This window comes from Mixophyes fleayi, chromosome 11 (genome assembly GCF_038048845.1).
Source record: "Mixophyes fleayi isolate aMixFle1 chromosome 11, aMixFle1.hap1, whole genome shotgun sequence".
NCBI classification, from domain to species: Eukaryota; Metazoa; Chordata; class Amphibia; order Anura; family Limnodynastidae; genus Mixophyes; species Mixophyes fleayi.
In genome coordinates, this window is record NC_134412.1 from 85,961,037 (window position 1) to 85,976,738 (window position 15,702).

The 15,702-nt window shown below is 43.0% G+C and overlaps 1 protein-coding gene across 2 annotated transcripts in view; it reads right to left on the minus strand.

Moving 5' to 3' along the window:
* The window catches only part of DNAJC11 (DnaJ heat shock protein family (Hsp40) member C11), a 155,753-nt gene that overhangs the window by 60,692 nt on the left and 79,359 nt on the right, over positions 1-15,702 (minus strand). For both annotated transcript variants that reach the window (XM_075190089.1, XM_075190088.1), the window contains exon 2: positions 956-1,085. In XM_075190089.1, coding sequence (XP_075046190.1) covers positions 956-1,049 — 94 coding nt within the window. In that variant the 5' untranslated portion in view covers positions 1,050-1,085. The remainder of the gene's footprint in view (positions 1-955; positions 1,086-15,702) is intronic.

Genomic DNA, 15,702 nt, shown 5'->3' on the forward strand with positions numbered 1-15,702 from the left:
AGAGAAAACAAGTAGTGTAACAATGGAGTTGTGATGGAGATGTGAAAGAGAAAACAAGTAGCGTAACAATGGAGTTGTGAAGGAGATGTGAAAGAGAAAACAAGTAGTGTAACAATGGAGTTGTGATGGTCTATTTTGTTATACAGGCCGAATAATTAGTTTGCTTAAATGACCCTTTAAATTACAAGCAAATGTCTGTATAAAACATATAATTGGAGAAGGAACAGCCCTGTGGTTCCCTGCACTAAAAAACAATAACACTAAGAGATTTTTATAGGGCTGTCCAAATCCCAGTGTTTACTCCTTGAATCTGTGGACTAGTTATTTTTATTGTGGGGTTTTTTTTTTAACCTGTGCTCCACGCAATAAAGAGAGTAAGCTCAACTGGTCAGAGAAACATGAATCTTAGCATAAAATTGCATGCGCTACACAAACAACAACAATAACATAATATCAAAATAATAGTACCAAAATAATAAAAATTTCAATATAGTAATAATATCAATAAAAACAATAATATCAATAATAATAATAATAATTATATCAATAATAATAATAATAATAATAATAATAATAATAATATGACCTTCATCAATCTAATTAGCTCAATCCACCCTTTTTGGGGATGACAAATACACATAATAGAGGGTTAATGACTCCCAATTTGCTTGAATAATTGTCTGCCCGCCGCTCGGATTTCCAATTCAGCGACCTGCACATTAGTGACCTGTCACCATTTAAAAAATAATTATTTCAATAATTAGGCAGATTTCTAATTTCCACGAGCAGCTATTGATCCGGGAGACCTAGGTGAGACAAAAGGTGCAAAACTAGCCGTCATCTTGGAAAACCTCAAAGGAACGTCTCTCCTGCCAGACACACAATTCAAGGGCTGCGAGAAAAATTCAATATCTGCCACCCAGGCACTTTTAGCAAATCTTAAATATCCACTGACCTTCATAGGCCTGGTGGACAAGGTTAAACAGCAGCTCGGCTTGCTTTTTCAGTTCAGGGTCCCTGTGCTTGTCGGGATGGTACAGCATGCACATTCTGCGGTACGACGCCTTCAACTCCTCCTGGGTAGCCTAGAAAATAAAAAGCAGTGTCCTTCAAAGGTCGTTAAGTCTTCAAAGAGAAACAATAACTTGTATTAATTATCTTTCATTGTCTGTTAAGTGTTATTTAGCCCAGTCATTAACAATACAGGGATTGCAAATACATGTTGTGCAGCATGCCGAGAAGGAAACCCTTATCCTGCACTAATGAGCTCAAATGAGAGTGAAACAGTATGTCTGCAGTGGGATGTGGTCTCAGCATGGACACACTACTATTATTTAATGATGGTCCAAGTCCATTTTGTTCCAAACTCTCCTCATATCGCACTTAATCCCACAAATAAGAATTCCCACTAGGTTTACAGGTCACAAATGTAATTTTCTTGTTCTCCAAATGCTTTTTTTTTTAAAAGCATTTGATCCCATTAATTTGCTATATGTCAAGGAAAGATAGGTGCTATAATTGCGATGTACCAATTGAGTGTACTGTATTGAGTTAATGATAACAGATTTTAGTGTGCTTCCTTGTCCTATGCAATATAACACACACACACACACACACACACACACACACACACACACACACACACACACACACCATAAACCACCCAGCTTAAATTGCAGCACAAAGCGATGGATGACTCAATTCTTCCGTAGAGCTACAACAGGGCTCTATCTTCCAAAGTGAACAACCCCTTTCAGAGACAAGCATAACATTTAATTTAAATTTTGGGGGCAGCACAATGGTAAAGTTGATTCAATCCCTTGCAATGTCCAATTTGCATGGAATTTGCAGGTTCTGTGTTTGGGTGGCTCTCCTACAAGTGTTCCCCTTTCCTCGCTCTGTCCTAAGAATTAAAGATCGATTAATTGGCTTCTGTCCTGTATTGGGTGTAAACTTGTTCTAAGTAAATTAGACTGTAAGCTCCACCGGGGCAAGGACTGAAGTATCTGAATACACTTCTCAGACTGTACAGTGTTAATCACTTCCCCCACAAAAGTGGAGAATCTGTACATGGAGGTAGATGGGGGTCCGAAGGCATAGACTGCAGCCCAGGAAAAAGGGTCTGCGGGTGTCTGTCTCGCAGTTCCATGCAATACAGGAAGTCGGTTAGTAAATGCTGATGGAGAATGCTGGGCTTGTTGGAGCTCAAAAATATATATGTAGTCCAACATTGAGCTATTCATAACGTACTCCTACAATCCACAAGGCCACACCCCACTGAGCTGAGGCCACGCCCCTGATGTGATAGACACACCCTTAATGTGATAGGCTGCTCAGGATGGTTGTGAGGAATAGCTATACCATGCTTGCCTACTTTTAGGCACTGGAGTCCGGGAGATCCCCGCCAGGGGGCGTGACTAGAGGGCAGGAGGGGGCGGGGTGCGGTCAATTGTGTCATTTTGGCCCCACCCCCGCATAGAAAATGATGATGTTTTCATGGGGGGGGGGGGGGGGGGGGGCAAAATGAAGCGATTCACCGCAAATCGCATTACTTCGGGCAGGTCTTTGCCGGCTGCAGGAGACTTGCCTGCTCTCCCGGCAGTCCGTCCCGGATTTTGGGAGTCTCACGGACATTCCGGGAGAGTTGGCAAGTATGAGCTATACAAGATTCATATTATGTATAATCACCCAGAGTGCAGGCAGTGTCCTGTAGCGAGGAATGCTACATACATCAGGAATGCTACATACTGTGAATGCTTACTACTAAATATTTAAATATACAGATTCAGCAATACTACACAAATATTTACACGCAGAATACAGAGCTACAGCACACTGACAAGGTCACCGGGGAACGATGTGGCCCGAATTCACAGTCCAATGCTTCACCAAGTAGGTCATGACATCAACGTCTACACAAATAGGAAATAACACAGGAGCACTCAGGAGTCACTTCTAACATGCAATCTCTGCAAAGTCCATGTCGAAGAATGGGCCATACAATCACAGTCACCATAATAAAACGGCATTTCAGTAATAGTTAACCAACAGCTGCTACGATTTTACAGTTACGGGTAAAATACCCCTGGCAGTTTTTAGTTATCCCTGTTTTTTGGTTTTTATTTAATTAAAAATGCCACAGGGCAGTGAAATCATTGCAAAGCCAGCGTATGTACAACTGAACAGTACCACTTCTCTAGTACTGCATGCGGAGTGTAATTCTTAGTATCTATTGTTATTCTGCGTGTAGGGGAAAGAGCACAGTGCCACTTCTCTTGCCCTGTATGCCAGATATAACTTTTATTTTGGATGCAAATTCACGGTACCACTAATCACATCCAGTGTCTTTATATTGCTGTTGTTAAAAGTAGTGACCACTGAACAAAAAATAAGTACTGATTAAATAAATTAAGTTATTTTCTAAGTTTTGATCCCTGAAACGAATTGGAACAGGGGATAAGTTCCTGTAATTCTTTTATTTATTTATTTTTGCTTCATTTGGGACCCACAAGGAAGTACCACAAGGAAGTAAAGGGTTGGATTTAAAAACCTTCCTCTCTTCTAAGGCTTTTGCAATGGTGTCTCATAAGTTCTCTGGAACCATTTTCAATTATACGACACTTGAATAAGACTTTGATAAAAACGGAACTGGACAAAGTTGGCCAAAAATCTCATACCTCCTACAATTTAACCACAAGTGCTGTGGCACTGTTTGCAGATATAGGAGAGGGGTTAACCTGTTGGAAGGACGTCTGTGACAGTACTCAAAACCTCCTAACGAGTTCTTTTCATAACAAGGTGTACTACAAACATGAAAGGCAGGAAATCTTCAAAAAGACTTCTCAACAACAAAAAACAAACAAAAACAAGCAAGCAACATGCACACACACACACACAATAAAGTGTTTCTTTCCCCATATCAGAATTTTATCTAGAAGCTCCTAATAAAAATGTTATTTTATTCTGCTGCCTCCTATAAGATCTATAGCAGATTACTGATACAGCCGCACTAATGAACTGTGTCCTGAAGTTAGCGCTTTGTCCAGGAAAAGTAAAACAACTTTGATGCCTCTGCTCAACAGCGACTCTATTTAATCAAATTAATTATAAATGGCTTAATGTGTTATTGATTAAGTGTTAGCCGTGAACTTTCATTTTTCACAAATATCATGTTCGATAAAAACGTTAGACCGGGTCTTTAACTTGTATAGCAAAAGGTCACTGGCCCAATATTTTAGAAGTGATATCCTCTCTTCCCGAAATGCAGACATGGGGACAATGGATCACAGGGGATGGACAGGGTTCAAGAAGAAACTTATTTTCTCTATTTATTTATAAAGCAGTAATAAAAGTTGCAATGGTCTAATTAACAATATGCTAACCCGTAAGAAAGGCAAGACTTAACCCTCATTTCGCTATGATGTGCATGCAATGAATATATCAGGCTAGCAAATGATAAATGGGTAAATCTGCCACCTATTGTAAATTATACAGAGGTCACATAGGACGTCGTTAACCGTATGAAAGCACAAGGCCGCAGGGCATGGAACGCCAAGGTGACTTTGAAAACTTGTAACAATGTACTGTAGGGGGTGCGTTATCTCTTGTAATACACAAATCGCAGTGTGATGTTGGCGGACAACAAGCCGTCCGTCATGGAGAAGGGAGAGGCAAATAATGTTGGTCGCACTGGACAGGTCTTCTTCCATTCAGCATAAATGCCGGAGCAGAGGTATGTAACCATTTGTTTTCAGGATTTACCAAATATATTCCACCCATAACTGAATTTTTCTTTTTTTTTTTAAATCAAGTAAAATTTTATTGCATTTTTTACTTTTTTACTTTTAACAAACAAACTAAATCCCACGCAGGGGCACAAGCAGTGTCAAATATTCATAAATAACACAATCAAAATGCATTGTAGCTCAGACTGTATTAACAGATTATGCACATTGCCTAGAATACAAGATACAGTGAGGCAATAACATAACAATATTGACAGAAAGTACAAAATATTGAGCTTAATAGTAAAGGCGTCTGCCTCCCAACACTTCATTAGGAAAGTTCCACCTCCCTCAATCCTTCTGTAACATACGGGGGGGATGTTCTCCATCTGTACCAAATCTTTTCATATTTATTCACTAGGTTCCTACTGGTGTACATGAACCTCTCATGGCCGACTGTGTCATTAACAAGATCAATCCAACTTGTCAAAGTCGGGCCTTCTGGTGCCATCCACTTCCTAGCGATTACCACTTTCACCAGCATAAGTATCGTATTAATGATCAATCTAATAAGCTTATGGATGTTTTTGTCCAAACCCAAACCAAATATACATAATCGTAGCGTCATGGTAGACACTCCCACCTCCAACCGGTTAATACAAACCCCCACCTCTCCCCAAAAGTATGAAACCGACGGGCACTCCCAGAGCATATGCCAAAAATTCCCTCTCTCACTCCCACACTTAGGACACAGAACCAGCTGACCCCCGCTAAACTTAGAGCCGAAGAGGGGTAAAATACGCTCTATGCAACAGGACGACCTGAACCTGGCGAAACTTAAGCGACACAGTGACCTGTTTCGGACTACACAACATAATATCCCATGCCTTACAGCTAATTTGCCCAAGATCAACCGTCCACCGGCGACGCAGTTCCGGCAATCCACCCACACCAGATCCTTCCAACGACAATGAATATAGAGACGAAATTTGCCGCCTCTGGCCCAACTTTGATAGCAGCAACATCAACGGATCTGCATTAAAGCTCAGGGCAGCTTCCCGAAACTGCAAGGCCAAAGCATGTCTGCAAATAATTGTAAAAGTAACCCCTAGGTAGCTCATATAATCCTCAAAATAATGCAGTATCCCATTTTCATACAATTACCCAATATGTACTATATTATAAATGCGCCATGCTCCGGCTCCCTCCATCTTAACCAGCTCACCAAACTCCAGATTATCCCAGAGTGGAGTACATGGATCCCAGACCAATTCACCCCCAATCCAAGATGATAACTGCCACACCTTCATGGCTTGTACCAATAAGGGAGGATCACCCCCAGACCTTCTATCAGCTAGGAGAAACCGCACCCGTAAATGTTTGGAACCTGTCCCAGAGACTAGAAAGTCGTGTAGATAGACACCCATCCCATAACTGAAATTTTAGTTTTGCATGGAAATCTGCTTTGACAAGCTTTTACGTTAAAAAGTTGGCAGGGCTATACAAGACCCAAGAGTCGGGGAACACCGCCACCTAAATGTTTCGTCATATACACACAACTTGCCGGACTGTGGCTTGGATGCCAATAATTTTCTACTTTTCTTGGATCTTCCCATGAAAACCTTATGCCGTTCTGCTACACATAATCCAATATTACATATGTTCAAATGTAGCAGTATGTGTCAAATATTGGGGGCAATTTGCTCAGGATGGAATGCAAAGAAATATATATGTATATTAAACTTCAAGCTCCCTACGAGACCAATTTTAATAATTCGCTTAAGCAACTGCGGCCGTGAAAGGCCTTTAACAATAAAATGTTTTATCTAATTAAATATGTCTAAGTGACAGAACAAGTAATGTATTTAAAATAAAAAGTTCCTATTTGCATTGCTAACGTCTATTACTATGGAGGGAGGGGAGGGTATCGGTGCCCATAATATGCCACCATTAAACAATAATTCAGATCTTGGAACGGAGCCTGTGCTCGGTGTCTTTTAAGTGCCTCAGTTGTCAGATCCCAATCTCTGCCAAGCATGAAGGTTGAACCAAAGATTTCTGAGAGCCGTTTAAATCCCCTTATTTGTTGGAGACGATAAACAGTCCTCTTATCCGCTCGCCTGGGCTCATTCTGCAGGAATGTGAATCTGCAAGCAGACGTTGGCAAAGGATGACTGCACGGAGGTAGGCTCACAGGGCATGCTGAAACTTTTAACATTCCACGAGGTGGAGAACCACAGGATGCCCGAGAGTGGCATAAAGTATTAACGAAAGAACTTGAATGAGAAGAACATTTCTGACATCATGTTCAGCTCTAGCAGAACAATGGGGGTTCCGATAACCTGTTTTATAGAATCCTTACGACAATTCACTAACGCATACTTGCCTACTCTTCCGGAATGTCTGGTAAACACACATACAACATTCCATCCCCCTGCCTACACCCCCCACCATGCACACAAGCCAACTGATTTCCCGGAGGAGAGTTGGGCAAAGTTGGCAGGTATGCCCGGACAGTTCACCCTCTTGTCGCATCTGGTTAAAGAAATTTTAAACTGCTGGTATCAGTAGCCTGCTACATAGACTGTCAAACCACTTGGAAGAAGAGCAAAGACTCCAAACACTCCAGTTATGAAGGGCCGCAAGTTAGCCACGAGCGGCATAGGTTCACCGCACGGAAACCAGTTCACTTTGACAGTCTGAAGTATCAGAAAAGCAAATATCAAGCTTAAAATAGGCACAAGACCCACATCCTTCCCTCCCCTGCTCCCACATTTGTGTGTGGAGTGTCTCCTCTCATATAGTAAGGCCTACAAACCAAACGGATATAAAATAAACACCTGCCACTCTCTACAGTAAGGAAAATATGTAAACGGCAGATTGTACCTTTACAGCTGCAGCAATGCCCCATACTGTATATATTTATAGTCTCCGGAGTGTACCGGAAGAGATCATGTTACATCTAACATGACAGCTTAAACATTATTACATAACATTACCAGCGGATAGGAGAGATCCTTATATGTGAGTGTGACTATGTGTGTGTATATATGTTTGTGCAACACTTTGTTAGTCACTATAACCAATTCAGTTCTCTCCACAGCAGAATATTAATCATCTGGGCACAGCTTTCTCCTCATGTTAATGATCATGTCCCGGACACTTAGTGAAGATGTAATGTGTATGATGGATGTAGCATGCGAAGAGCATGAACTGGGATATAAAACCAATACAGATCTTATGATCAGCAAGGAGCTGCACTTTCTAGCAGGTAAAGACCTGCAGGAGAGGCAATAAGATGAGATCCACTATTCTGTATAAAAACAGAGGCACAAAAAACCCCCCCAAAAAAAACCACACAAAAAAAACAAAAAAACAGAGGCACGCAGAAGTACATGGGGAATCTAATGTCTATCATCTGACCATAATATTTAACTTGTCCTAGCGTGCCCAATAACTAAGGCGGCTATACATACCCACCTAATGTCCTGAATTATGGTGCAGGTATAGGGTAGAGACACCTCCACACCATGGAGGCAGCCATTTTGTGAGCTGAACCAATATCACATTCAGTGAGCGGTGGGGACATTTCCAGATGTTGATTTCTGACCTTTCCCCCCTTTAGTGATTGTATTAGAGCCACGAGGCACTGATGATGGACATGCAGGAAACAAGGAGCAGGTAATATTTCCCTATGAGGGCAATGCTAAGGGTTTGATTGGTGAGAGGTGACAGAGATAAACAAAGATAGTGCAAAATATCCTGATTCATGACATGCCATAGAGGTAAATAAAATGAAGTTCAGGCCTAAACATCTCCACTCAGATAATACACACGTTAAATGTGAAAGGGTTCAGTATAAATCACACAAGTTTAAAAGGTTTTCACACAATATTCAGAGAAATATTGTAAAGGGAATGTACTCTTTTGGACACCCGTACCTGTATTTCTACAACAGTCACAGCACTGGGCTGACCTGCAGCCAACCCCATGCCCTAAGCTGCCCGGCAGACAGCCCATAGCACCGGGCTGACTTGCGGCCAACCCCATGCTGCCCTGCAGATGGCCCACAGCACCGGGCTGACTTGCGGCCAACCCCATGCTGCCCTGCAGACAGCTCATAGCATCGGGCTGACCTGCGCACGGCCCACAGCACCGGGCTGACCTGCGCACGGCCCACAGCACCGGGCTGACCTGCGCACGGCCCACAGCACCGGGCTGACCTGCGCACGGCCCACAGCACCGGGCTGACCTGCGCACGGCCCACAGCACCGGGCTGACCTGCGCACGGCCCACAGCACCGGGCTGACCTGCGCACGGCCCACAGCACCGGGCTGACCTGCGCACGGCCCACAGCACCGGGCTGACCTGCGCACGGCCCACAGCACCGGGCTGACCTGCGCACGGCCCACAGCACCGGGCTGACCTGCGCACGGCCCACAGCACCGGGCTGACCTGCGCACGGCCCACAGCACCGGGCTGACCTGCGCACGGCCCACAGCACCGGGCTGACACTTAGCCTATCAGTACTACAATTTCTGTATCTCTTCACAGATATTACAAAGAGATATATTCATTTATGTAGTGTCCTTGGGCACCTTATTATCACAGTACCAGCCAGCAATGCTTCCGATCCATCACACGTACACAAAGTGTAAAGAGTTTAGTGCAAAGGTCTATGCCACACAGACCAGAAAAATCAACATTTCCATAGACAACAAAACTGAGCCTAATTCTGCTTTAACTTGTCTGTGTAAAAACGCCTGCAGTGGAAGTAGGTTTGTTTTAATATTTTATAAGGAAAATATTCTGTACAAGCACAGTACATCTCTCAGGAAAACAGGATAGGCTCCGAAGCACTCCTCGGCAATCTCACATAATAACCAAACTTACTGTGCGCATAGCGCTTGTTTTCATTACAAGATAGGACCCGGTAAAGACTGGAGACAAGCAGAGGTTTCTGAAGTGTGACAGGTACGAATAAGGAAACATCTCCAAAGTTAGTGGAGGGAGATGCTGAATTATATCTTTCATTTAGGAACCAGGATAGAGATTTTTCTTTTAAACGGCTCACAGTCTAACTAGACTATAATAAACAGTTTACTGCAAACAATAAATTCTACAATACAAATCACACTTTGGCATGCACCTATCACTGACAACTCAGAAGCGACCACCAGAATCCTAACACAATGGACCCATCTGAACTATTTAAAGAGCCGCTAAACCGGTGGCTTGACGATGAGAGGGCCCTAACAAGTGGCCCTTGGTGTTACAGAGGGACAATCTTCTTTTCCATTGCCCTGAATAAGTAAAGTTGGGTACACACTACACAGTTTTCGTCCAATAATCGGCTCAATCAGCCGGCATATGACCGCTCATTCAAAAGTCGGGTCAGTGTGTATAGTGACACGATGGTCGAAAGTCTGCCCAAATGGACGATTGCCCCATTGGAGCTTACAGTCTAAATTCCCTAACACACACAGAGAGACTAGGGTTAATTTTGATAGCAGCCAATTAACCTACCAGTATGGTTTTTTTTGGAGTGTGGGAGGAAACCGGAGCACCCGGAGGAAACCCACGCAAACACGGGGAGAACATACAAACTCCACACAGATAAGGCCATGGTCGGGAATTGAACCCATGACCCCAGCGCTGTGAGGCAGAAGTGCTAACCACTGAGCCACCGTGCTGCCCACAATGTAATTACACTTAATTTTAGGTCCTGCGCATACGATATAATAGTCAAAACTGCCTTCTCTAAGCAGATGCCTAACTGTAAATAAGTAACAGTACATTTTACAGATCGAAAAACCTTAAAGTTTAATTTTAATGTTTAAAAACAGATTTCACTCTCCGAGACTTATTGGAACAGCGATTGTGTTGCATTTGTAATCTAGCCATAATTTGCAACACATAATAAAAAAAATGAACAAAGAACAGGTTTTATAACTTATACAACTTGCATTCGTACGAATGAAAATCTCAGACAATGATGCGATATTTGAGACAGCTCACACAGCAAGTGATAGAACTCTGGGGTGAAGCCTTAAAGCACGATAAAATCTCCACCAATCAGTACAACTTTGCCTGGCTGTAAAAGTTTAAGAGCCATCTTTCAACCATTCCCGGGAATGTATGCCAACATCACACTGGCATCAAATACTCGGGTTCTTTTGCCAGATAGAGGACAAGAGAGAAGAATTTAATGTCCTCTCCAGTTAGATCATTGTCCAAATTCCACCGGACGCCGACTTTATGGACGTCGCAGTCCTTTTGCCTTCTGCTGCCTTAATATTACCTTCAGGTTAAAGCATGTGTAGCCATTATTTTATAGATGGATTCTGCTTCCCTTAACGCCAGCCGGGGTTAGTGCCAACCCAACAGATTACTGCCAGTAAACGCCAAATCTACAATCAAGTTACTCATCTTAACTCCGTAACCCTTCAATACCAATCTGAAAATAGAAAGATATATATACAACAATCACCTCCTTACCAACCAGAGATCTAACTACAGAATACAACTCCAGATTCTTCACAGAAGATGAGGAATGACCCTCCTTCATAGGTCACCACCGGAAACCTAGGCTAGAAAAATAGAATTTGACAGCAGAAAAGAACCACTTGGCCCATTCGTCTGCCCATTTTTTAACCAATGGTAACCTCAAACCCTATTTGATCCTTAGTTCTTTGTAAGGATATCCTTATGTCTATCTCAAGCATGATTAAATTACTCTACTGTATTAGCCTCTACCACCTCTGATGGGAGACTATTCCACTTATCCACTACCCCTTCTGTGAAGTAGTTTTTCCTCACATTTCCTCTGAACCTACTTCCCCCCCAGTGTCAGTACATGTCCTTGTGTTCTAATACTTCTCTTCCCTCCAGTGTCAGTGCATGTCCTCGTGTTCTAATACTTCTCTTCCCCCCAGTGTCAGTACATGTCCTCGTGTTCTAGTACTTCTCTTCCCCCCAGTGTCAGTACATGTCCTCGTGTTCTAATACTTCTCTTCCCTCCAGTGTCAGTACATGTCCTCGTGTTCTAGTACTTCTCTTCCCCCCAGTGTCAGTACATGTCCTCGTGTTCTAATACTTCTCTTCCCCCCAGTGTCAGTACATGTCCTCATGTTCTAATACTTCTCTTCCCTCCAGTGTCAGTGCATGTCCTCGTGTTCTAATACTTCTCTTCCCCCCAGTGTCAGTGCATGTCCTCGTGTTCTAATACTTCTCTTCCCCCCAGTGTCAGTGCATGTCCTCGTGTTCTAATACTTCTCTCCCCCCCCAGTGTCAGTACATGTCCTCGTGTTCTAATACTTCTCTTCCCCCCCCAGTGTCAGTACATGTCCTCGTGTTCTAATACTTCTCTTCCCCCCAGTGTCAGTGCATGTCCTCGTGTTCTAATACTTCTCTTCCCTCCAGTGTCAGTACATGTCCTCGTGTTCTAATACTTCTCTTCCCCCCAGTGTCAGTACATGTCTTCGTGTTCTAATACTTCTCTTCCCCCCAGTGTCAGTACATGTCCTCATGTTCTAATACTTCTCTTCCCCCCAGTGTCAGTACATGTCCTCGTGTTCTAATACTTCTCTTCCCTCCAGTGTCAGTGCATGTCCTCGTGTTCTAATACTTCTCTTCCCTCCAGTGTCAGTGCATGTCCTCGTGTTCTAATACTGCTCTTCCCTCCAGTGTCAGTACATGTCCTCGTGTTCTAATACTTCTCTTCCCCCAGTGTCAGTGCATGTCCTCGTGTTCTAATACTTCTCTTCCCCCCAGTGTCAGTACATGTCCTCATGTTCTAATACTTCTCTTCCCTCCAGTGTCAGTACATGTCCTCGTGTTCTAATACTTCTCTTCCCCCCAGTGTCAGTACATGTCCTCGTGTTCTAATACTTCTCTTCCCCCCAGTGTCAGTACATGTCCTCGTGTTCTAATACTTCTCTTCCCTCCAGTGTCAGTGCATGTCCTCGTGTTCTAATACTTCTCTTCCCTCCAGTGTCAGTGCATGTCCTTGTGTTCTAATACTTCTCTTCCCCCCCCAGTGTCAGTGCATGTCCTCGCGTTCTAATACTTCTCTTCCCCCCATTGTCAGTGCATGTCCTTGTGTTCTAATACTTCTCTTCCCTCCAGTGTCAGTGCATGTCCTTGTGTTCTAATACGTCTCTTCCCCCCATTGTCAGTACATGTCCTCGTGTTCGAATACTTCTCTTCCCCCCAGTGTCAGTACATGTCCTCGTGTTCTAATACTTCTCTTCCCTCCAGTGTCAGTGCATGTCCTCGTGTTCTAATACTTCTCTTCCCCCCAGTGTCAGTACATGTCCTCGTGTTCTAATACTTCTCTTCCCTCCAGTGTCAGTACATGTCCTCGTGTTCTAATACTTCTCTTCCCCCCAGTGTCAGTGCATGTCCTTGTGTTCTAATACTTCTCTTCCCTCCAGTGTCAGTACATGTCCTCGTGTTCTAATACTTCTCTTCCCCCCAGTGTCAGTACATGTCCTCGTGTTCTAGTACTTCTCTTCCCCCCAGTGTCAGTACATGTCCTCGTGTTCTAATACTTCTCTTCCCTCCAGTGTCAGTACATGTCCTCGTGTTCTAGTACTTCTCTTCCCCCCAGTGTCAGTACATGTCCTCGTGTTCTAATACTTCTCTTCCCCCCAGTGTCAGTACATGTCCTCGTGTTCTAATACTTCTCTTCCTTTGTAGAATGTTTCCCTCCTGCACCTTGTTATAACCATGATATATTTGAAAGTTTCTATCATGTCCCCCTTTCCCTTTTCTGCTCCAAACTATACATATTAAGATCTTTTAGCATTTCTGGGTAAGTTTTGCTAGTGGATTCGTATAGTACACTGCTCTAAGGGTTACATTGTGGACTGTGAAATGAAAAATGTTTATTAAGCAAGTGGCTTGGGTTGTGGACACAGGTGGATAAATGTTAGAGTCTGGTGCAGTTCTACAGAACGGATATTCCTAATCACTGCATCATTAATTAGGTTAGTAAATGAAAATATGTAAAGTGCTTATACTCAGTAAAGATGGCAGATCTGTACCTATGCACAAGGATATAGCGCAGGATTTGGAAAATTTTGTGAATATATTTATTGAGCTGCAGGAATTCTTATTGTTTAAATAATTTGATGACAAGCACAGTTTCACTTTACACCATGGGTGCTGCAGACGGTTGGATATTTATTGGGGATCTGTATCTTAACATTCACACATGCCGAGCGGTCAGCTCACCATAATTTCCAGAGACAGTCTCAGGTCCCTTTTTTTCAATACTAAGCAACAACACTGAACTTTTTCTCTCATTCTGCCTCGGGCCTATATTACTTATTTACCGAAGTGGGCTACTTAAAATGCAAGAAAATAATATCACAATGAACATACACCGTCTTTTAAAGCAGCAATGTGCACGTTGTCCAACAATAAAATCTCACTGGAGCTTATACTGAAATATAGGCAACTATGGACCTGTGTAAAAGTTTCCGTACCTTGGCCAAAAATGAGTTGTAGGATATTGTATTTACAATTGCTGTGTAGACTCTTTTAAAGTATACCAGAGGTTTACTGGGTGGGGGGGGGGGGGGGGGGCGGCTGTTTGGTAAAGTGAACCATTATTTATGAGAATCCCCGGCTATTAGCTCATCAGAAAGTAGTGACAACATTGAGACATGAGGCACAAAGCACCTCACTGTTGGTGTAATGTCCTACTGAAAGGATAGGCTGAATACTGCATCAGATCACGAAACGGCAGCTTCCACTCAGAACAAGACAGGTGTATTTTAAACCGCTCCTAATCACAGCAAAACGTACCCCGAGCCCTATTGGCTTAATTCCCCCCTTAACTATTATTTTGCTGTGTAGACCCTGTCACATTAGGTTCTGTCCAATGCGCGGATCAAGCCATTAAGCGGTTTTAGAGTCGTGCGTCTTAATACGGCAACCACCACAATTTATTTATTCATTCTGTCACAGGTGGTTAACTGCGGAAATAATTCTGGCAGAAAGCGGCTTTCCTAGTCTACGAAACATTAAATATATAGTTCAGGGAGAAACACCTTGGCACTCGCCATTTCATAATGTTCAGACTGAATTTTCTCACTTGAGAGACAGAAAAAGAAAACCCTTCGCTTCAATATTCTCATGGTATTAAAAAAAAAACAAAAAAAACACCCAAACCGTCTAGACTGCTTTTATTATTAGCTGTGTAGTAACCCAGTAGTGACGGACTCCAAATTCTCCTCTTCAACTGACTGACACGAAGGAACGGGGCCCCTTAGTGTCATATTTATGACGGTGTCTCATGAGCTATGAAAACTGCCTTTAACACAGCAGTCCCCAGACCTGTCACCTCGGGGTAGTAGCGGAGAGCATGGCACTCGATTAGTGCACTCGCAGCCCTTACACGAAGAGGAGAAGCTGATCTACCACATGTCACATTTGATACTGCTCATGGGGGAATCAAGGGCAGAAAAAAAAAAAACCCAAGAAAACGTATAAAACACCAGATTTGCTTAAAAGGAAAATATATCCTTATACTGACATTGTGACACATGGCTCAAAAGACGTCCGTGGCACTTGTGATGTAAAAGATGGCTGGACAAATGGCTTAAGTTAGAAAATAAAAAAACAGCACCTCAAATTTGGGGTAGATCAATTTTTTCCCCTACTTTTAAAACTTTCTAGTCATTTTTCTGACATTTAGGCAATTTTGTACAACTGTAAATAACGTCTGCTCCTTAAGGGATGCAATCGGGCAATGTTTAGTGCTCTTGTACGTCCCAATTTTTCCAGGACAATTCCCTCTATCCCACCCAAAATGTTTAATCTACGACAGTGTTGGCTAACCTGTGACACTCCAGGTGTTGTGAAACTACAAGTCCCAGCATACCCTTCCAGCAATAAGCTGCTATATATAGGCAAAGCATGCTGGGACTTGTAGTTTCACAACACCTGGAGTGTCACAGGTTAGCCAACA